Raw genomic sequence first — 22,814 nt, forward strand, 5'->3', positions numbered from 1 at the left:
ATCGAAAACCCATATTCGGTGGCCTATGAATCCTGTAGACATTTCAGAAGTGCTTATCAGGAAATTCTATCAGGCATTAAGTGCAGCAGTGCCCAGACTGGACACACCCTGGCTTCCATCGCACGTTCTGTATATTCAATCCACGTTTTGGACATACTCCTCTCATAAGGGGATGGTCAAAGGATGCTTGACTTCTAATAGCCACTTCCCAGCACCAACTTAGCACTTGAGTAGTGTGGGGTGGTGCACAGGATGAGAGGCTAGCACATGGGATCACGGGCTAGGAGCACACTGTGGACTAGCACACAGGATCACAGGCCAACGTGTAGGATCGCCGACTAGGAGCACAGTGTAGGTTGGCACACTAGATCGCATGCTGGGAGCAGGGAGTCGGCTGGCACACATGATCACAGGCTAGGAGCAGCGTGTGGGCTGACAGAATCACAGGCTGGAGTAGAGTGTTGGCTGGGGCACAGGATGAGAGGCTAGCACACAGGATCACAGGCTAGCACAGTGTGGGCTGATTCACAACATTGCAGACTTAAAGCACAGAGCGAGTTGGCACAGAGGATCACAGGTGGGAGGACAGTATGTAACACATGATCGCATGCTGCGACCACAGTGTGGGCTGCTACACAGAATTGCAGGCTGGGAGCAGGGTGACGTGACATGACTGGACTGATTTGCACAGGACCAGTAAGACGAGCACTCCAGGCTGGACCGGTTCTTGAGAATTAGAGAGCACTCCCTATCTTGGCTCTTGTACCTGAATAGTCCAGTGAGTCTGTGCCTTCAAACACCTACTATCAGAAGAGACCGTATCTGTCCGTGCGCCACAGAGACAGTCAAGGTGGACTAGGGAAGAAAATAGGCCCATGCATGAAAGCAAAAACGGCACAATTATCAAATCAGAGAGCAAAAAAGTGGCCACTGTTTGCAAACTGGACAGTTGTGTAGGGTACGGCTAGGAGGCAAAGGGGATGTGGTAATATCAATATCAATAGTACAAACCGTCCCACAAGACCATAAAACAGTCCCATAAACAATTTAAAAAAACAAGCATTTGCAATGCACTAGGGTCTCGCATTTGTCCAAGTTACAGATATTAGCAGTTGTAAACTCCCAACCTGATTTTTCTTGCCACATTGAAAGAAAAAACAGCGCGATCGCGCTGCTACAGTTCGCTCGTACTGAAACCTATCGGCAAAAGTGCAATTATGTACATAACCGGCAAAAGTGCAATGAACTATGTAAGGGGGTCGATATTATGCAAAGCGCTTGACTCCTGCCAATCGAGATCGAGCTGCGAAAATAGAGAAAAAGTAGTCCACAAACCTGACGGGAAACAGCAAGCCTCGCATGTTTTCAGTACTTTGTCGCTGCGCTCGAGGAGGGCTAACCACAGGAAAAGGCATGACTTATGCGTGCCTTCCACTAATGAAAGCAAGCAGATTCTAACAGGCAAGCCCGCAAACCAATGAAAGACACTGACGTGATGTGGACGGGGCTCCGAGCCCTTTTCTAACTCCTAAAGCATCTCGCAAACGATACGGATGCACAAGCGACGCAGGCTCGACCCTAATAAAAAAAAATAAAAAAAGTCCCATAAACAGTAAAAAAAAAATAAAAAAAAAAAAAAAAAGGCCGACTGAACAAACAGCCAAAAAACAGGCCCACATACTGACCTTTCAGACTATTCCTTGAGGCACTGACAGATTGCCCTATGAGTCAATCCGATCCTAGAAACAGTGCAGGGTGATGGCCACTGGAAGATGTCATCTCAGCAAGTTTCCCAGAGAACATGGAGTCAAATTCAAATTCTAACCAGAGGCTCAGTTGGAGGCTGAGAGGAGGTAGCAACAGCACCTTTCTCCCTTACAATTTCCATGATATTAGAACACTTAGGCACATCTCCAAGCACTTCAAGGCACCTTCCTCACAATACCAAAAGCTCCCCACTGGGCGCACTAGGCACTACTAACCAACATTCTTCAGTTACATTACAATCTGCAACCAAAATAAGGCTTCAGCGCAGTGAGGTACCACTAGTGAGTGATAAATGTGCGCAATACACACAGAAAACACCAGTGACTGGTGATGGGCTGGGTGTGGGCAGGGGGAGGGAGTATACAGGAGCACCTGTGCAGATACTTGCCATCTCTTGCTGTCCCTAGCTCAATGTGAAGAAATTCTGGGCACAAATTACTGACTAGAGGTCAAAGATAAAGCCTGGCATTAAACGGTTCCAAAGTGGCTGGCGAGTGGACAGACACGGCCATCAGGAGTGTGCCCAGGTCACTGTGGTGAGCATTTGAGGGTGCTGGACCCAAGCCCTTTGTATTTCTGTGGGCACTACAAGTGTCCCCACCCACCCCCATGCCAGGTTACCCCATGTCCCCATGCTCACCGCCCAGCTGGTCCACTCCGGTCCACTCCACTCTCCACAAAGGTGGAGGCTGGCCCTATGGCCATGGACAGAAACCCAGGCAAGTCTCCTACCTACCCACTGCTTCCTGACCCAAACTGAGTCTGTTCACCCAACCCCCCCGTCCCTGCCCTGGAAACCTACTACCCTCTGGCAACCAAGGAGCCTCCACTCGCCCACTTGGCCTGGAGCCCATGTGGGTCCCTCTGAAGTCACTCCCAATGCCCTAAATAATATCCCATCCCTGCAAGCGCTGGTGCTTTTGTCTTTTCCAGCACAACAGGACCTTTGGCCTCAGTCCCCTAGAAGGTCCAGGCTCGCTGAGACAAACTTCATGCATATAAATATATTGCCTCCAGCTCTCCAGCTGCCTGTATACTCTTCAGCGGGCAGGGCCTCCCACTCTCTACCCTGAGCCCATGCAGTGACTCCATACATGTGCATCGCACACAGTTGGGCTGTTCTCGTTTCCCCCCCATCATCCTGGGCCATGGCAGCTGCATATCCGCTGGCCCCAGGAACCACTTCCATTCTCTCTACGCTCTGCACCCCCGCTTCGTATGGTGAGGTCTGGTTTCATCACCACCGCTGAGCCAGCTTTCGGAGGAGAGGACCCAGGCTTGACAGCTCCATGTGAGGCCACTCGCCTTGGGCAGAGTGGCCCCGCACACTCACCGCCTTAGCTTCTGAGGACACCGCTCTTGTTTTCTTGAGCGGCAAGCATTCTATCACAGCCAAGACCACCTGCTAAGATGACCGGTGAGCCGGGCGGGCCAGATTTGATGCCTGCCTAGGACTAGTTCCATTCGCCCTGCCTCATGCAGGAGGCATATCACCTCTTCCACTTTCTCTGCTGTCGACACCATACTCAATGCCGTAAAAGCGCTACCTATAAAGGAGACAAAAAAGAATTACGGGTTCCCCACGACCAACCACCAGGTCACCTATACCACAAATTGGTGAAAGGGAGCCCAGAATAAGCATCTATTTAATCTTTTTTTCGGCTACATTTGGGCTCCAACATAGCCCAAACCCAAAAGGCAGTCATTAGACTACTAACCCTCCCAATATCATCGAGGCAGACCTCCCTACTTTCGGCTTCTCCCCAATCCCTTAATTTCTATGGGCACTACAAGTGCCCTGAGCTCGTTGAAGGATAGGCATACTCTTAGTCGCCGCGTCTCCTCACTACACAGGAGGGGAGTCGGAGGGGGGTTATTGGGGTCGGGGGTGAGACTTTGGAGTTGTTCCGGGGCAGTGCCACTTCAAGCCAGAGCAGGGAAGGCCGCGTCTGTCTGATGGCGCCTTAACCTTGCACACTACAGGCTTGCCAATCAGAAGCATTCAGCTGACGTAAGCAGTACAAGGGCATGGATTTAAACTTGCACGGTGACAGCAGGTGAGCCAGTTAACGCCGAGATGGGCCAGCACCATCCAGTATTTCACCCAAGACCCCTAATTAAATCAAATAATTGAGATTCCTAAGCTCCTGATCACCTTCATAAATGGCTCAGTGCCAGGGCACTTGCGCTGAAGGAGATGGTGAGGGATAACATTCACTAAATGTAACCGTATCAAAAGGTAGTTATTTAATATTCCTGAGGATTCACACATTTAAAAATCTCTCTCGCTGTGAAATGGGTCAAAACTCGAAAAGCTTTCAAAGAACATGACCCACAAATAGCTTAGGCTTCAACAGAAATGAAAACAAAAATTATCATCCCATACAGCAATGTTAATCTGTTCTTTCACTGGTATACTAATCCCCTCCCCTCGGTACTGAAACGAGTTTCTGAACCTAAAGTTGGCACAGGCTGCATACGACGGGTTTTCTTTGCTGGGCCTAAGGGGGGGGGGGGTGGGGGGGGGGGGGGGAAATGGGTCAGTCGACCTCAGTAGCAAACAGCAAGCACTGAATGAATGACTACATTACACGGGATTCCTCTAAAATGCGGACCCCGTGTCCCACCCTGCATCGGGCTCCTAGGAGGATAGGAGGAGGGGCCTCCTCCAACAAAACTTAAGTGCATGTGTGCTTTTTCGGCGAGGAACGCGCGCATATTGCGCCTTGACGGCGCCAGGACCAAGGACAGCCCTGTCGTGGGCTCGTCATCGCTCGGAGGAGGCTGAGCCACCCATCTAGGTCCATCAACCCAGTGAGAGATCTCGGAACGTGTGTATTCCCGAACGCCGGTTATTTATTTTTTTATTTTATTTTTTTTAAACAGACTTACATACATTTTCATCAAACTGCTCAGTGACAGATAGTAGTATGCTCTTTAAGTGGGGCTGTTAATCTCCTATCCCGGCTAGAGCACGGTTAAAAGCGAAGCGACAGAACCGCCACAGGTGATGACGGAGGGACGGAAAGGACTCACATGCGGCAGAAAATTGCATATTAAAGAACCTGTGATAGAATACTACAATAGAAGACCCTAATCTAGCGAATATCAAATATTCCACTAATAAAATAGCGTCCTTCTTTGGTAAGAAGCAGGCAAGCGATTCCCCTCCCATTCTTAATAAACAATTTTGCTCATCACCTGGTACCCTCTGCCGCGAAACGTCTCCTAGTGAAACCCCAAATGCTACCACCGTAACGGTCGAGCACGAATTAAAGGTAATTGTGATTGAGCAGTTATCTACCCCTATCTCGCCTGGTTTGGGTTTACAGCCCAACATACCATGTTGCAACAGATTCGCACCACTCGAGGTCTACCAATGAAACAACCGATTGTACGGAGACTCGCGCGCAGTCAGGCAAAGAGTGGATTATTTCACATTTTGCTTAAACTACTAGAGCAACGCACCGATGGAATCGGGGATATTACCTTTTCAACTCGTAGTTTAAAGACTATGCTCAAACGAGAAGGGTCGTATTACAAGTCTCGAAGGGTCCAGAAGAGTGGTCAATACTTTTGTCTTCAAAGGGTTATCACAAGTACAAGTCAACAGGGGGAAATTCAAGAGCAAACCCAGTCCCTAAGCTCGAAAGTGCCATCAACGGCCCAGCATTTGATAAGGCAGGAAGACAAAGGAGAGCGAATGCTCAGCTTCTATCTAAATTGCCCCTTGCTGAGCCAGTTAGTATATCCAAAGGCCAGAGGTCAAACAATCACACCAAACACCTGGCTGTTAAGGGCATCCCACTCAAATAGTGAATCAAACTGCATGGGGCGGAGCTGTCCCAGTATAAACAAATATAGCAGTTCTTTGACCTATCAGAATCAGCATGTGTGTACACAACATAGTCTAGGTCCAAATGATTGCATTAACTGTACAACTATTTATAGGACTAAATACCTTCAATTACAACAGACTGGGCGGAATAGGAGGATTCCCTAATTAATGAAATCACATACTGGATCATGTCCCCAAGAGGTTGCACCTCTGTCATTCGTACGAACATTATTAGAGCACAGCGTATGAGAAGGTTAGCATATTTATATGATAACGTCAAGATCACCCATAGAGACTCTAACCTGGTTGAGGGTCTAGTCAATTCGAAAGCACATTCATGTCCACCTAACATTAGAATTCAGTTTAGGTATGAACAACGCTGCCAGCAACTACCTAGAGCTTCCCTGACTTAGTCCGTCTGCTCCGCAGCAGCAGTTGGTTATCACAGTCAAATAATAGTGCCAATTTCGGCCTCAACCTAGTAGAACGAGTAGTTAACTGCAATGAAAATAGCCCGAAGGGCAGGAATGTCGCCTCATAGTAGAGGAGTCTAGCTCGGATTATCAATCTGTTAATCATCATAATTTCTCTTATAGTCAGACCATTAAATTAGCCCTGCAATCGCAGAGGATTTCAGATCACAGGAAGAACCAACCTCCCTTGGTGGAAATTTACATCCTCCACAGAGTGTAAGCATCATTATTGCAATAGTGAAAGGGGACTCTTCCCCTTACAGTATTATACCAGGATGCAGCTGGACTAAGAACAAAACTAAATGACCCACACTGGCTCACTTAAGTGAACCACTTCCACACAAGTCTTTTTAAAAAGACCTGGCTCACCCAACCAGTATTTTGTTCAGGTTATGGAACCTTCCTCATTACTGTTAAGCTCGTTGCCCCCGACAGGCCGTCAGGAGAGTCAATGATTTGGGCAAACATTTAACCAAAGTGCAGTTTTAAACTAATATTGGTTTATTGCTTGTTTCTAAGCATATCACTAGCAGGGATCGGAGGAGAATATTATGATTATATCAAGACATAAAGGAATCTGCTGTTCTTGCCACCTTGGCTCATAATTTAACCAATAGCACCACCAATACTCCTCGCCTCATATGGGGAGATTTTAAACATCCCTTGAACCTCTCCAATGCATGAAATAAATAACAGACAAAAGAGACAATCTGAGTGGTGTTCCTACTATCGACTCCACCTCATGAGATTCCCATACGGTTGCAGTTGGCCAACTTGCTTCTCTAACCTTGTCTCACAGCCTGCGTGTTTGTAACGGAAGGTCATTGTCTGACCAACAGAGCACCTAGATTTACAAGAGTCCTGTACACACAGCCAGATAGATTATATTCTTTTGTACATCTCTATTCGGCATAAAATGATAGACCTCAAAATGGACAATAGGCCGGACAGTGATCATAGCACCTTCACCCTTAAAGCTGCCCTAAACTAGGTCAGCAGTACCAACGGATTCCTTTATGACTGCTAATCCCTACATTCATGTTGGCAACAATCATAGGACGATTAAGTTGTCTAGAATTGTAGCAAATAAGGTTACAGTGGCTCTGATGAACCAAAGCTTTCTCAAGCTCTTTGAACCCTTTGCCAATTGCCCGGTCTATGAGATCCCATTAGTCACACTTCATAAGCAATTTTTTGTTGACATGCAGGTACATTTTTGGAACTCAACCCAGCCGATAGCTCCTAGGAATATGGACTCTTCACTACGGTTTACTCCACAGTGCCGCCAGGCTAAATCTACACTAATCAAAGCAATAAAGCAGGGCAGACCCAAAGAGGTCAAACAAGGGAAACCCAACTACTATAAGAATTTCTATATCTGCAAACCCAACTGGGAGGAAGACAACTGGTTAGATTTACTGGAAACATATAAACACAGGGACACAAAGTTTTTCTGGCACATCACTGGTTACAGGAGTGCTAAGGGTATTACCACAACACTCCATTCTGTAGAACTATCTAAGTGGGAGCAACGTTTTGCTCAGTTATACTCTATGGAAGAACAACCAATTGGTATTGTCCGCCAGAGCCTAGTTAATCCTTTAGAGGGTGGTGAATTTTTCCCCCATCATTGAATGCAGAGTTTTTTTCCCTGGCCGATACTCTGGTTGCTATGGAGTGTTTGAAACTAGGAAGGGGCCCAGGGCCAGACAAAATTCTGGGAGGCTTATTCCAATCAAAACCTATCAATTTTGGTTCCCTACATTAACATACTGTTTAACTTTCTTTGCAGGTGCCCAAATCCTACCAACACGACTAAGGGCTGAACCTGTATCAATTTAGAAAAAAAAGGGACAAAAGCCAACTTTCCAACTACAGGCCAATAAGCATTCTGGATAACATCCAGAAGTTCTTTGTTCCTGTGGTTCTCAGTAAATTTGAGGATTGGATGCTGCAAAATAGTAGATTGACACCGGAAGATGCAGGATTTAGAAGTAAAATAGGTACAGTAGACCATGTTTTCTGTTTGACAGTTATTCTGTGGAAGTATACTCAAGTAATCAATGATCATTTGTATATTCCCCTCATAGACCTGAGGGCAGCACTGGATCTTGTTCCCAGGTCTCTTTTATGGAAAACACTTAGGCCCGTGGGGGTTCCCACTTCTCTTCCTAACACCTTAGTCAGACATCATAGGGATAATTATGCCTAGGCCAGATGGGGCACTAACTGTGAATTTATAGAACACATTCCTGTCCAGGTGGGGGTGAAACAGGGGGCTAGGGGCCAGAACACATTTTTCTCACTATACATACCTGACATAATTGATCATCTTAGTGATTCACCAAAGTTAAAAGGCCAACCGATAAAAGCATTATTTGCCGATGCCACCATCTTCATTTACCAAATTCCTAGGAGTCTGGAAAATGTGTTTTCCTTAAAAAAAAAAAAAATACAGTTCATCTAAAGGTTTGGAAATTAGTACCACTAAATGTAAGATAATCATTTTCAACAACTGTAGTCTGGGGGATATGGTACTCAACAGGGTTGGTAGCTCAGAGTACCAGGGAATCAACCTTAACGGCAGACCTAGCTTGAGTCCCCATTTAGAGAAGAGCATGGCTACACTCCACCTTAGTGTTGCAGCCATTTTAAAATTGTTTAGGGCTGCTGGGTATAGTGCTGTTTCACAAGACATCAAGGTATACTGGGCCAAAGGCCAAACAGCAGCCCTATGTGGGGCAGAAATATCGGACTAAATCACTTTAACCCACCGAACAGTACAAGAAAATAATTTTATAAGATTGTTAAGCAACCTACCACAGAGAACCCCACTAATTCCTTTATTGCTGGTCATCCCCTTGAAACATCCCGAGTTGTGTGCTGCCATGCGCCCTCTTTTGAGAAGATTATGGACTACTGAGTATCTGTATTTATACAGGGAAGCCTAAAAAGGAGATGCTATCTTTTGCCCGTGCTACAAGTCTTCCCTGGTTCAAACATATTAAATCACTAGTATCAGAACCTGGGCTTGGAAAAAACTATGGAATGACCCTTGATCAATTACACAAACAATTCAAAAGGGGTTGTTAAAGCCACATTCGGTGAATACACCCAGTTTATCCTGCATAGATGTACAACCCTGGGCAATTCTTTAAATTATTTCATCCTTCAAAAGCCATTTCCCTTGTATGAAGCTTATGTAGACTCCCTTCAACCTCCGCTCGTTTGGACTTTGTTGATGAAGCTGTGAATCCGAGTATTTAAAAATCAATAAACATATTGCTGAATGGAGGAAGAGCTCCGTTAATGGGGACTTACTTGAACTGTGTAGCAATTCCGCAGTAGAAAGCACTGAACATGTTTAAGTTGTCTGCCCAATGTATGCCAAACCCAGAAGCAAACGGATTAGACCATTTTGCCTTAATCTGGGACTCCAAACTTTCTAACCAGCGTTTTAACCTCTTTTAACAGACACTTGGGGTTTATTATGAAATTGGCGCTCCGACTGCCCGATCACCGTATTAGGATGTTCTCACAGGGCCTGACGGCAGTGACAGTGGGGCAGCACTGGCTTCAGCTCTAAGGGAGAGCCGAGGACAATGCCACTGCATTGTCTGCATCGCCAGCACAGTTGGAATACACACTTATGCCATTGCAGACAGTGCACATTCTGAATGTGCTGACGTGGGGGGGGGGGGGGGGGGATGAGGGGGGGTAAAACAACATGGGCATAAGTGGTGCAGATCCCCCAATGGCCCCATCTCAGACTTTCCGGCAGCCTTTTCACGGTTGTGTCCCCACCATGAATAGGCCGGCAGAAAGGCAAGTCGTGACCAGCATCGTGGTGCCAAAATCGGCACCCGACCGCAACAGCACGATCTCAGATTCTGGCAGTTGAAGAGCTCTTGTGCTGATCCAACAGCCATCATCCTAACCTGGCGGTCGTACCTCCAAGGATGCGGCAGTCGGACCGCCACTGCGAGCCCTTAGCCCTTTATATTCTTTGGTCTGAGAAGATTATTGCAAATAAAGTGGTGAATCAGAAAGAAACACAAAGAATTATAAAAAATGTTTAGCACACATTGGTGTTGAAATGCATTGCCATAATTCACAACATTTAATTCATTAGTGTTAGAAATTGGGTTTTTGGTTGGCAGTCAGGTTACCCCCTGTCTAAGCAAAAGCCCTCACTCTAGTCAGGGTAAGTCGCACACAATCCAAGATTATCCTGTGCCCACCCTCTGGTAGCTTGGCACGAGCAGTCAGGCTTAACTTAGAAGGCAATGTGTAAAGTATTTGTGCAATAAATCATACAATACCACCATATAGCACCACAAAAATACACCACACAGCGTTTAGAAATATATAGAATATTTATCAGGATAATTGTAGGTCAAAAGAATAAAGTTGCAATGGAAAATTGTAGAGATATCACTGAAAAGTGATATAAAGTGTCTTAAGTCTTTAGAATATAAACAAAGTCTCTTTCAAGCACAAGTACCTGGTTTGGAGTGGAAAAATCTCCTCAGAGGGCCACAAAGGAAGAGGTGCGTGGAAAAAGGGTGTGTGCGTCGATTTCTCACCAGCACACACGGACTTGCGTCGTTATTTTCCACGCGGGGAAGTCGTGCGTCGTTTTCCGGCACGCGGACAGTCTCTTTCTGTGGGTCGCAGGGATTACCAGATGTCCCGGGTCGGTGCGTGGATTTTCCTGCTTGTTTTCCGGCTGCGCGTCGTTCTGCGGGGCTGCGCGTCGAAATTACGATCTCACGGCAGGCGTTGCGTCTATTTCTCCTCTAGAGGTCGGGCGGCGTTGTCCTTGCGAAGCCGTGCGTCGGGTTTCCGATCGTCCCAAGAGCGTCGCGTCGATCAGTGTCGGTGTGCGGGGTTTTTCTCACCGCGGAACAAGCTGTGCGTCGAAATTTTTGGCGCACGGAGCGTCCAAGTGAAAAAGAGAAGTCTTTTTGGTCCTGAGACTTCAGGGAACAGGAGGCAAGCTCTATGCAAGCCCTTGGAGAGCACTTTCACAGCCAGACAAGAGTTCAGCAAGGCAGCAGGCCAACAGCAAGGCAGCAGTCCTTTGTAGAAAGCAGACAGGTGAGTCCTTTGAGCAGCCAGGCAATTCTTCTTGGCAGGATGTAGTTTCTGGTTCAGGTTTCTTCTCCAGCAAGTGTCTCATGAGGTAGGGCAGAGGCCCTGTTTTATACCCAAATGTGCCTTTGAAGTGGGGGAGACTTCAAAGAGTGGCTAAGAAGTGCACCAGGTCTCCTTTCAGTTCAATCCTGTCTGCCAGGGTCCCAGTAGGGGGTGTGGCAGTCCTTTGTGTGAGAGCAGGCCCTCCACCCTCCCAACCCAGGAAGACCCATTCAAAATGCAGATGTATGCAAGTGAGGCTGAGTACCCTATGTTTGGGGTGTGTCTGAGTGGATGCACAAGGAGCTGTCAACTAAGCCCAGCCAGACGTGGATTGTAAGGCACAGAAAGATTTAAGTGCAAAGAAATGCTCACTTTCTAAAAGTGGCATTTCTAGAATAGTAATATTAAATCCAACTTCACCAGTCAGCAGGATTTTATATTACCATTCTGGCCATACTAAATATGACCTTCCTACTCCTTTCAGATCAGCAGCTACCACTTCAATACTGTATGAGGGTAGCCCCAATGTTAACCTACGAAGGGAGCAGGCCTCACAGTAGTGCAAAAACGAATTTAGGAGTTTTACACTACCAGGACAGGCAAATTACACAGGTACATGTCCTGCCTTTCACCCACACAGCACCCTGCTCTAGGGGTTACCTAGGGCACACATTAGAGGTGACTTGTATGTGGAGAAAGGGGAGGTTTAGGCTTGGCAAGTACTTTTACATGCCAAGTCGAGGTGACAGTGAAACTGCACACACAGGCCTTGCAATGGCAGGCCTGAGACAAGGAAAAGGGGCTACTTAAGTGGGTGGCACAACCAGTGCTGCAGGCCCACTAGTAGGATTTAATCTACCAGCCCTATACACAGGGAGTGCACCTTACTAGGGACTTATAAGTAAATTAATAGTCCAATCAGGTATGATTCCAGGTTACCATGTTTTAAGGGAGAGAGCATATGCACTTTAGCACTGGTTAGCAGTGGTAAAGTGCGCAGAGTCTAAAAGCCAGCAAAAACAGTGTCCAAAAAGTGGAGGAAGGCAGGCAAAAAGTTAGGGGTGACTACCCTAAGGCTGTCAGGTCTAACAATTAGCATAATATATTATGTCCATTACTTGCTGTATTCAGCATTAACTTTATAATATTGTGAATGTGCACTCTTCTGATGCTACTCCTATGTTCATATGTGGTTTTTAAACCCGGATATGATTAATCCTGACTGACAAGAATAAACATATGACAGGGTTTATACAGGGTACCCTGGGTGGACACTTTAGGATAGTACATCTATAATTCTTACCTGAAGATTAAGTGCTTACTGTGAACACAGAGGACTGCTATTAGGGTTTTTGCTACTGGACTGGGTTGTGACTCAAATGTCTTGATAAGTTCCTGTTTTCTATGATAGACACCCTTGTATGAGGATGTACATGGTAAATACTACAAACATTAAATGTTTAATATTAGATGTATTAAATATGTGTACAGCTTTTGGGTTTTCTAACCCAAATAAAGTACTTTTATTGATTACATTACAGGCAGAAGAGATCAAATCTATACTTCAGCCTAGCAGAGTTTACAGGAAAGTTCAGAGGTTTCATATCTGTTTCCACATAAGAGTTCCAGACTCAAGGATACAAACTTACATTTAGCTGTTATCCAATCACACGTATGCATCAGGAATGCAGCTGTGCATAGTTTTGGTGATCTTGGCTAGAAGACACATGCATATCTTACAGCATTTGTGCACACACTTGTTAAACTGACACCATGCAACCCTCATGATTTAGCCACTGTGTGTTTGACCTTGGATTGTGGAGTCCTTGATTCTCTTGGTAAAGGCAACACCAAAACAAAAAAACAAAATTCAAGCTGTAGCACAAACAGTGGCTTAAGCAGGTGTCTCACAAAGCGCCCTTACCCTTGTATAAGGGCAGTTATTTTTTCTAAAAGAGGAATTATTTTCAGATAATGTATCTTCATGTTTACAGAGACTGTCTCAGAGTAGGTTGAAGTAGTACTTATACCTGCAGTGGTCAGTGATTATTAGGATTTGGGTGTATGATGTGATATGGCTGTGGGGTCTTATCATAGAATGCACCAGCAAAAACTGTCTTGGGGCCTGTGAGGCCTGTTAACATCACCTTTAGCTCAACCCTGAGTAGCTGTGGCTTCGAGCAGCAAGGCTTAGTAAAGGAACTTAGAACAGTACCAAACATTGAAATAAAGTCACAACATAAAAGGACATCAATTTATTAAAATAGCAGTTTATTTTATGAATTTTTAGAGACCTTAATGAGCAAAAGTCACCAGAGGGTTCCAGAGATACAGATTTTGGAAGCTATAAATCATTTTTAAATTCAACTGCAAACAAGCACTGGTCAACAAAAAGTTTGTAAACTTGAAAAGTTTAGAAGAGTAAGTTGCGTTACTCTGGCCTGGCTTGGCTTGGGCAAACAAATCAGACAGCATGGAGATCTAGGGGGCCAGAAAGGACATTTACCTGGCCACCAGAGCATTTTAAAAGGCAAATTCCAAACTTTAAAGAAAAACCACCATAGATTTCAATGGGGGTGGCCCTGATGCTGGGGATGCTCAAGGATGCTCTGGCTGAGGTGCGATTGACAGGAGTGCCTTTATGGTTATTTCTCGGTCCAGGGGTGAAGAGGGGTGACTTCAGCAACATAAGTCAAAGTCCCTCAAAGTCCTCTGCATTGCAGTAGCTGGCCAGCTGATGCTGGGCAACTGGTCTCCTTGCACTGTAGTTGGAACTAAATACTTGGGTGGGAGCTAGTGTCCTTTGTGGGCAACGATTCCCGACTCTGATAGGACTTCCGTATCCAGCAGACATGGGTGCAATTTTTGGATATCTCGGATTTGTCCTTTGGGGTGACTGGCAACTGGTAGGGGCAAAACTTCTGCTGTGGCTACCAACTTGTCAGTTTGGGCTTCGTCAGCTCTTTTGTTCCTGAAGCTGGTTCCAGGGGAGCAGCTAACTGATCCTTGAAGTCACTGCTTTGATATGGGGCCAGGAATCAACTTTCCCTTGAGCCGTGGAGCCACAGACAGTGCAAACGTCACTAGCTTAAAGGGCAGCATGTACAGGCCTTCTGGCGGTGCAGCTACTCTTCATGAAGGTTAGAGGGCAGCTTAGCAGTTCTTCTTCGGTCCTTTCTCCAAATCTAACATGGTTTGAGGGGTAGGGTGCCATATGTATCCCAGGAAAGTGCCCAGAGGGAACCAGGCGGTAACTAACCAATGGGCAACGAGGGCCCCTCCTCTCTGGCGACGTGTTTCCTGCGATGATGGTCATCTGGCTTTCCCAGAGTGCACAATTCTAGGCACTCAAGATGTCAGGAACATTCCTCAGTCATTAGGAGCTTGGTAGCTCACCCCAGGGGCGTGGCTACCTAAGGGATGAACACCCACAGGAAAACTGGTTTGGGCACTGGATTTCCCTCTCTGTCCCAGTCTCCAGCTTGTCCACATGAACAAAAGACAGCCTGCCCTAGGAGTGTTATCCCCATTTGACCAACAAAGGCAAATTTCCCTTTAAAGCTCTCCTTTTGGGATAACACCCCAGTGGCCATCTTGGGACAGGAGGTCATACCTCACTCAGCGGCAACGCCTTTGTTCTTAAGCCTGGGAATTGTTCACACATCTCCCCAGGTAGGCAATAAGCTGTCTTTGTGCCAGAGCCCATGTGAGGCTACTGAACGAGCTGGGGCATAGAGTGGCAACTTTCCTAAAGCTGTAGAACTTTAATTGTGATATTAATTCAATCTGCCTTTCAAATTGGGTTGAATGCTACAATTAATTTGATACCTTACAGTACCCAATTAGGTAGGCCCATTCAGGAGTTAGCCAGGTTGCGATGCCAGCAGTAACCCTGTGGTAGCCAAAGGAGGTACTAGTTATTCCTCAGCAAGATAATAGTTTAAAAGCATTGCTTTTAAAGACACAAGGAAAATATATGTCTTACTTAGCAAGATATAGATACCTTCCATAGGCGGAACTTAAGTCTAAGGGAAGGGATTGTTTTGCCATTGGTTTAAATGGCCAAGACGAACTAGCAGTATAAACATTGCTCTTCCAGTCTGCAGTGTCAGACTGGGAGCTATTTTGTCCATTGTCACACTCAGGGTGGCACCAACAGTGCTGAAGTCCATGGTGGACACCATCTTACATACCCTGGGTATCATTCATATACTGGGGACTTCTAGGTAAGTCAGCTATTGCCAATTCTACATATATTTTGTAAGGGCTTAGAACACTGGCACTGAGGTCTGGTTAGCAGACCCCAGTGAACTCTCAGAGTTGAAAACCAGCAGTTAGTAGTCCCAACATGGACAAACAGTGTGGGGGGGGGGGGGGGACGACTGCAAAATACCTGTTTTCTTACAGTGATACAACCCTAGTCGTTCAAACAGACAACAGAGTCCTTTAATGTGAGCCCAAATGTAGGCTAGTTTAAAGGCCCTTTTTTATTTTTTTAAAGAAAAAAGCAAGTTTTTGACGAGAACTCTTTAATTGATTATATATGGACATAATAAATAGGTGGGAAATTTTGCCTGCAAAAGCTTTATAAAGCAACAAACTCAATTTCCCTAACAAACCTTTGCTGGTAGATCTAGAATGCACCCTATTTTTTTTTTTTAAACTACATGAACCTGCATTGATCTCATGAAATACTGCACGTGTTAAAGACCAGCTAGATATCACCAGCAATGAAGAAAGCATCCCAGAACTTTAGACCTCTTCACCCTGTTATCAGGGATAAATCCATGGAGAGGAGGGCAGGCATCCAGTGGCCGTGCATTATTGAAGTAAATAATTGGTTAGGCTCCCATATCATTCACATAGTCACAGGGGACCTGGCGCTGAGACCACTACAGTCCATGTGAGTGAAGGCTCTCTCCTCACAGGACCAGGAAGACTCCAATTACGTGGTGCTCCCGCACTCCTCAGCGTGTTCATTCGACATTCTCAAGTCTGTGACTGACGCAGGTGGGTGGGAGGTGCTTAATCATCAACACCAGCCTTTACAGGAGCAGCTGGGAAGGCTTTACAATTCGCACCTACAACTCCATAGGGAAATTAATCTGAGGTTAAAAACAAGATTATGAAAGGTCGATTCACTTCCAGTGGCCATCAGGGAATACACATATACTTGCGGTCATTGTGCCAACCCACTCATCTGCCTCTAGTCTACCCACCAGATGATTTTAACAAAATATGCACATACATCATCTCCCTTTGTATGTTGCTGCTTTCCTGCTTACCCCTAACCTATGCTACGAGAAAGGCTTTCCTGAGGCCACTTTAGACCTAGCACTTACTGTTGAAGACCTAGAGTGCAGGGTGTCGCCCCTCAGATCCTTCGACCAGCAGAGTGGGCCCTGAACACTCACACATGCCTCATTACCACTGTCGGACTGGCTTACAAGGAAATCAGACTGTGACCGTTGGGCTGGTCTGACAAGTCACTGTGTGCTCCTTTTTGGGGGAGGGTGGGTCTTTTGTGGACCTGTTTTATGGTCTGCTAGGGCCGTTTTTTTTTTTTTTTTTTACTATTAATTTCCCTGATGTTAAACCAACTACCCACAGCTACCTCAAATCCATGCGGTCGTCCATACCTTGTAAAAACACATATGCAGCAGACTTTACAAATTCAAAGCTGCCCCAATTTGCAAACATGGCCCGCTTTTCAGCTTTTTAATTCGTTAATGGGGCTAGGGACACTTTTATTCTTGTACCAGGGTCTATTTTCTTATCGTAGTGCGACCCTTCTTATTACTTGCACTCCTAAACGTTTACTGCTAAATCTGAACAGATGTCGGTGCTACCGGGTAAGGAGGAGCTGGCGAACGTCATTTCTCGCTCCAAGATTACGTCTGAGAAGTAACTTTCTTACCAGAGAGAGAGAGGACAAATAGGGCAGAAAAACAGGACGAAGCAAGCACTGTATCGAAAGCAGGAATGCTAGCCAGTAGGGCGCGCACTCCTATCACGTGGGCACCTGCCGGGCACACGCAGCAGCCAACGATGGCGCACTTTGCACCGTGCCAAGGAATGCGACCAGGACGAACGGGAAATCCGGGAGGGGGGGTGGGTGTTACCATTTACCGAAAGGCGCAGTCTTCAAAGGCCTAATGCAAATGGGGCTGTTTCGGTCACATTCATCTGTCAGGTATAGTTGCAATTCATTTAGTCAGTGTTTTTGTACATAGGCCCTGGTTAAGGTTCAGCAATAAAAGTTGTCGAAAAACAAACAGGAAGTGATGTGGGGGTGAGAGCTAGAAGTCCAAAAGAAAGGAGGCACAAAGTGCACCAGACAACTCTTTTCAGCAGACTGCAACAAGTACTGGAGAGCACTAATACAAACAATATGGGTGTCTTGGGGGCTAATATTAGACCTCGATCACCGAGAAGGTAGTGAGCCTCGGAAGAAAACATCTAAAAGGTTGGGAGGACCAATAAATGCAGTGCAAGGCAGAAAGCCACATGGCACCCGCTCTATAAAACATAGGAGTGTAAAGTTAGAAACCACGTGAGACTTGGGGACCCCAATCTATTTTTTGTTGACAAACGCTAGGATACAAATTCTAAAATTCACAAGCGCACAGATGCGTTCTTCTTTCCTACCCCCTTTCCAAAGGGAGAGGGATTCAATTTTCGTGACTATCAAGCACGTCAAATATTGGACTTGCTTCCTGTTCAGTAAGTGCACGGAGTGAGGGCCAAAAAGAGTAATCAATGAGTAACAGTCAAGGAGCTGGCACGAGGCGTATCCAGGTCAAAACAGGACTGGTGGCGCAATCAACAACTTTGTTTTTTCCACTGCATTGCGAAAGGGCAGAAGAATGGACAGGTCGACGAGGTAAAAGTGAAAACTACAAACTTTGTAGTTTGATCTCATGAAATACTGCACTACCACTTTGTGGTTCATCTCTCTCCACACACCTCCCAGTGGTCGTGCCCATGACTGGTGGCACATAAGGACTCTATGCACCACCAAGGGGTGCCTGTCGACCCGAGCATCTAAGGAATCTTAATGCAGCACAGGTTCCAGCCAACATGTCCCTGGCCGGATATGGTCATTTGGAAATGGAAAGGCAGGGAGTTGTGTCAGCACACAGGCCAGGGGCGTAATGGGGGAACCTGTAGCCCCTGCGGCAAACAGGGCCCCACACTCCACAAAGTCCTCATTCAGTCCAAAGTCTACAAATATCTGTGTGATATGGAAGTCTCCAACCCTTCATCACATTCTGCACTCGAGATCCCAACACTGACCCAAGACCCTCAAGGCAGGCCGCAGGGTGTGCTTGCCAAGGGCAAGCTGGCTTTCGGATTGGACAGCCACAAAAATAGAATACATGGACAAACGAGTCAATGTGTCCACGAGGATAACTCAATAGTTCTTTAGCAACTGTACTTTAGGGTGGTCAATGACTAAATATTGAAAAGAGCACAAAAAATGTATGCACAAGCCAAACAAGGATTAGCAGCTCCTCTAGCTACCCAGTGATGCCTGCTGAGCTTGTATTTACGACTGAAATACTTCTGACTTTTTTGCCTTTGATATGTTCATATATTTTTGCATTTTGTTCTTTGTCGAGGTGTGAAAAACCAGGCTCTTTATTGTACTGTCAAGTGTCGCTGCACACAGGTGGATGTGCAAACCCGCCACAGAGGTATCCGGCACCAGGATCAGATAGCGGACATGCAAGAGTCTGCACTCAAACCCTCCAATCCTTCAGCACTGTTCTCTTGGGAGGCCTCCACACTCCATAGGCCCTCCGTACTCAAACCGCTTACTATGTTGGGCAGAGAAGTGCCAACACTGGACATCCACGCATGCAGCTGAAACAACAAGAAAAAGAAAAAAGGGGGAAGCCACTGCCCACAACATCCCATGGACATGCACAGGTATCCACACATCCAGGCCTTCTAAACAAAGCTAGCAGCACAAGCCACCATAGAAGAAGAAAGGATCGCTCCGCGTCAACCCTGAACCACCTACCAAGGTATCTCTTAGTTACAGACTGTTGGGGACATTAATTAGTATAATAACAGCAAAACTATTGGGTACAGATCGGGCGAGTTCTAGTTCCTTGATGCCTGTGCATCTCAGTGGGATGCTACAGAAACATCAGCAGTAACTGAGCCACCTCCACAGGCCTTCTCTGTAGTCGTTTCTTCAGACTCCCAGGTGAGAGGGCTCTATGGCGTGTTGGAGGATTGCGTGCACATGTCACAAACTGAGATCTCTTTAGAGATGGGCTGCACAAGTGTTGCGTGGTTATCAAAGCACAATCAATGGCACCAGCTGACCCTGCTCCACCGGGTCAAGACCTTCCTTCCAGAAGCGGAGCTGGACAGTCATCCTGGCTTTGGTTCAATCTCCTCTTCATGGAGGTAATGTCTTATTGGCCAGCGTCCCAGACACTCACTTGGCACCACTGAAGAGTACTCTACATGCAGCAGCTGGTCTCATTAAAGGCCTTCAAACATTTAGTAGACACCGAATCACTGAGCACTCCACTGGCGTTCTCTCCCCACTGGCATCACATTCAAGACCTACAGTCAAACCCTGCACCATACTGTACACTACTAACAAGAACAAGGCCTCTGGAGGAACAGACAACTTGCAACAGAAGCACCACCAGCACCGGCAGACAGGAAATAAGGAAATGCAAGAAGGAAGAATAGACACAAGTCCTCTCCGAATATGGGGCCATCATCATCACAGTTTAGATCTGGGCTACCCAGTCCGTACACAACTTCAAGACGAACTCATCTCTTCAAATATATTACCATATATTACCATCTGTGATGCTGACTCGCTGAAGAACTTCTCTTGCCCCCTGCCTGCCTTAATTGCCGCAGTCTCTGCCCCTCCTAGTCCGTTTTGTGGAGCATCCATGTTCCCTCCCCCCTGCACCCCTCACTTTCCTCCCTGGGTAACCAATCTTCCTCCACATACCTCTACTTAACCGTAGTCATATATTGCAGCGTTTCCCTGTAGCTAGGATTACACTGTAAATGTGTGAATATTGTAAAAACACACACACACTATGCACATATATATATGTACACACAATATTATACAGGATTCTATATTAGCAGCAATGAGAAAAAAAAACAAATATTAAAACCTTCAGCATTGTAGGGTTTGGATTGAGAGTTGGGGGAGGATAAATAAAACAGTGGGCAGTATACATTCAGGCGGATTGGGTTCATGCTTACATTTTCATTATGAGGGCACAGTTTTTTTTTTTTTTTTCTTTTACATTTTCGTCTGTGTTTATCTATGTTTATTTTTTGGCCATTTTATCTGTATTTATCCATATTTATTTTGTGTTTTGCTGCTCAATGAAGTTCTAAGATGGTACATTTCCATATTTATTTAACTGATACACATACTCATACCTTGAGGAGTGTCGTGTTTCAGCGATTTTAGCTGCCAAACATTACATAACAATACGTCCACAGCTAAATATTAGCATTATACTACAAATGTATGTTGACATATGACTTCAATTAAGGAAACGTCAACCCGTTTTTTAAATTTCCCATGCTTCCGCCCGCTCAGCTGTTGGCCTAGAATTCATGAACGACAACACAGAGTCACTTACAAGAAGCCCAATTTTCAGTTTTTATCGGCTTTTAAAAATAAATGCAGACAACAGTCGGCAATTTTTTTTTCTTCTATCTTATCAGGAAAAACGGAAAACTGTGAGCCTTGTTTATAACGGAGGGCAATTTTAATGATTTTCATTTAGAACAATTGCATGTAAATTGTTCTTTTGCAGCTATCCTGAAAATCCAGCACTAGTCTGGACCAATTCTGGGCGAAGTTTATATTGAAGGACCCACTTAGGTTTGGAGCTAGAGGTTTGTGACAGGGTCACAGTAAAGAGTGAGGCTGTGCTTACAGCATGGGTTATTCTTATGGCTGGGGCTCTTTTAAAGAGTAATGGTTAGGATTGATCACGGCTAGCATTGGGGTCTACAGCTATTTTCTCGACAGTCTTGTCGAGATTAGTCTTAGTTACAATAAGCAGTCATTTCGGTAAGTCACTCATCTATCTACATGGGTCTGGTAGCAGTGCCGAGCACAAGGCTCCTTTTCAGAACAGCAGAGTCAATGATTAGTGTTTGGTGAAGTGCAATTCATACAGCTCTAATAAATTATGAAAAGCATGATGACAATTCCTAAAAGGGATACAAATTTAATAAGATGCAGATATCTGCAAAAAATGATGTGATCCCCAGCCTATTGCACAAGCAGGAATCGAAAGAACTGATAACATTCTACACCTCGAGGTCCCAGAGCTGTGCCAAGGTTTGTTCAGGCAAAGGATTGTGGAAATCCACATGTCTTGAACCTGTGTCTTTAAAAGTTCACCTCTAAACTGGAATGCATGTTTAGGATGTGGAACTTAGCTCATCCTCTGGACGCATGTGCAGTCATGATTTTCACTGTCCAGGGACAGAATGATTTTGGAAATTAAGAGTACTATTTAAATATTTACCAGAGCTATTGCAGTACAATCTTTGTTAACTATAATTCTCTTCTCACATTTCCCCAATATTTAAGGGTTTTGTCAAGAATACGTTTTGTCAAATAGTTTTATTCGAATTAGGTTAGTTTAGGATTTCTAATGGCAAATGAATTTGGAGTCTGTGGTCAGGATTCCGTAGATCGTACACACCAAAAAAGAGCAGGCCCTACAAAAATTGTTGAGCCCAATAACCAATCTTGCAGCTTTTCTTGTTTTGGAAACAGATGGTCTAAGAGGACGGCAATGGCAACACCAACTTGCACCACCAGGAGAAGACCAAGTTTCTTTGAATGGAGTGGTTTAACTCTTTACCAATGCCAGGCATTTATACAGCTGCACCTACCAAGTAATGTTTATTATGCTAGAAGCAGAAAGTGCTTTCTGCTGAACATTCATCATTTCTCATGGTCAAGGGCATCCCGACAAGCACATGGAAAGAGGAGCCCACACTGGCTGAATGGAAATCTGTACCAAGTGGCTAATCTGTCATGTGGGGCCCAAGAATGAAGGAGGGGGTCCCAAAACAGATTGTGCCCATGCAATTTTCCATTGAAAAATTGAACACCCATACAGAAAAAGTGATTGAACGGAATTACACCAAGTTTGACAGAGAGCTAGATCTTTACCCACAAAGTGTTTGTGATTTGCTGTAAATATGTTCAGTAGTTTGAGAAACTGTGTACATCTGGAGATACAGAAGATCCATGGGCATGCAATAGTTGCTACACGTTCAGCTCTACAGTATGAGCCTCAAAACACATTTGAAACTACATAAAGTGCAGGGATTTGTGATTTGTAGCGAGTTTGCGTGGTGAGGATATTCCGTGCTCTTGCGAATGGCACGTGTTAAATAGGTCGGCACTAATATGAGCAGTAATGTATGCAGCCTTCTTCCCGAATGTGGAGGAAAAACAAAGCACATAGTCCAGAGCCTGTCCAGCCACGCATACCAACGAGAGCCAGAGTGACTTATGGGAATGTTAGGAGGCCATAAGACAGGCCAGTACCTCAGAGGAAGTTGAGCAG

At 45.5% G+C, this 22,814-nt stretch overlaps 1 protein-coding gene across 4 annotated transcripts in view; it reads right to left on the minus strand.

The window, feature by feature from the left end:
- The window catches only part of CAMSAP3 (calmodulin regulated spectrin associated protein family member 3), a 220,901-nt gene that overhangs the window by 169,878 nt on the left and 28,209 nt on the right, over positions 1 to 22,814 (minus strand). Inside the window, exon 2 of one of the 4 annotated variants that reach the window (XM_069230367.1) lies at positions 8,394 to 8,514. The exons of the other annotated variants lie outside the window; for them this stretch is intronic. Within the exon in view, the coding sequence (XP_069086468.1) occupies positions 8,394 to 8,400 (7 nt within the window). The 5' untranslated portion in view covers positions 8,401 to 8,514. The remainder of the gene's footprint in view (positions 1 to 8,393; positions 8,515 to 22,814) is intronic. 4 annotated transcript variants of the gene reach the window in all.

The sequence above is a fragment of the Pleurodeles waltl genome, chromosome 4_2 (genome assembly GCF_031143425.1).
Source record: "Pleurodeles waltl isolate 20211129_DDA chromosome 4_2, aPleWal1.hap1.20221129, whole genome shotgun sequence".
Classification (NCBI taxonomy): Eukaryota; Metazoa; Chordata; class Amphibia; order Caudata; family Salamandridae; genus Pleurodeles; species Pleurodeles waltl.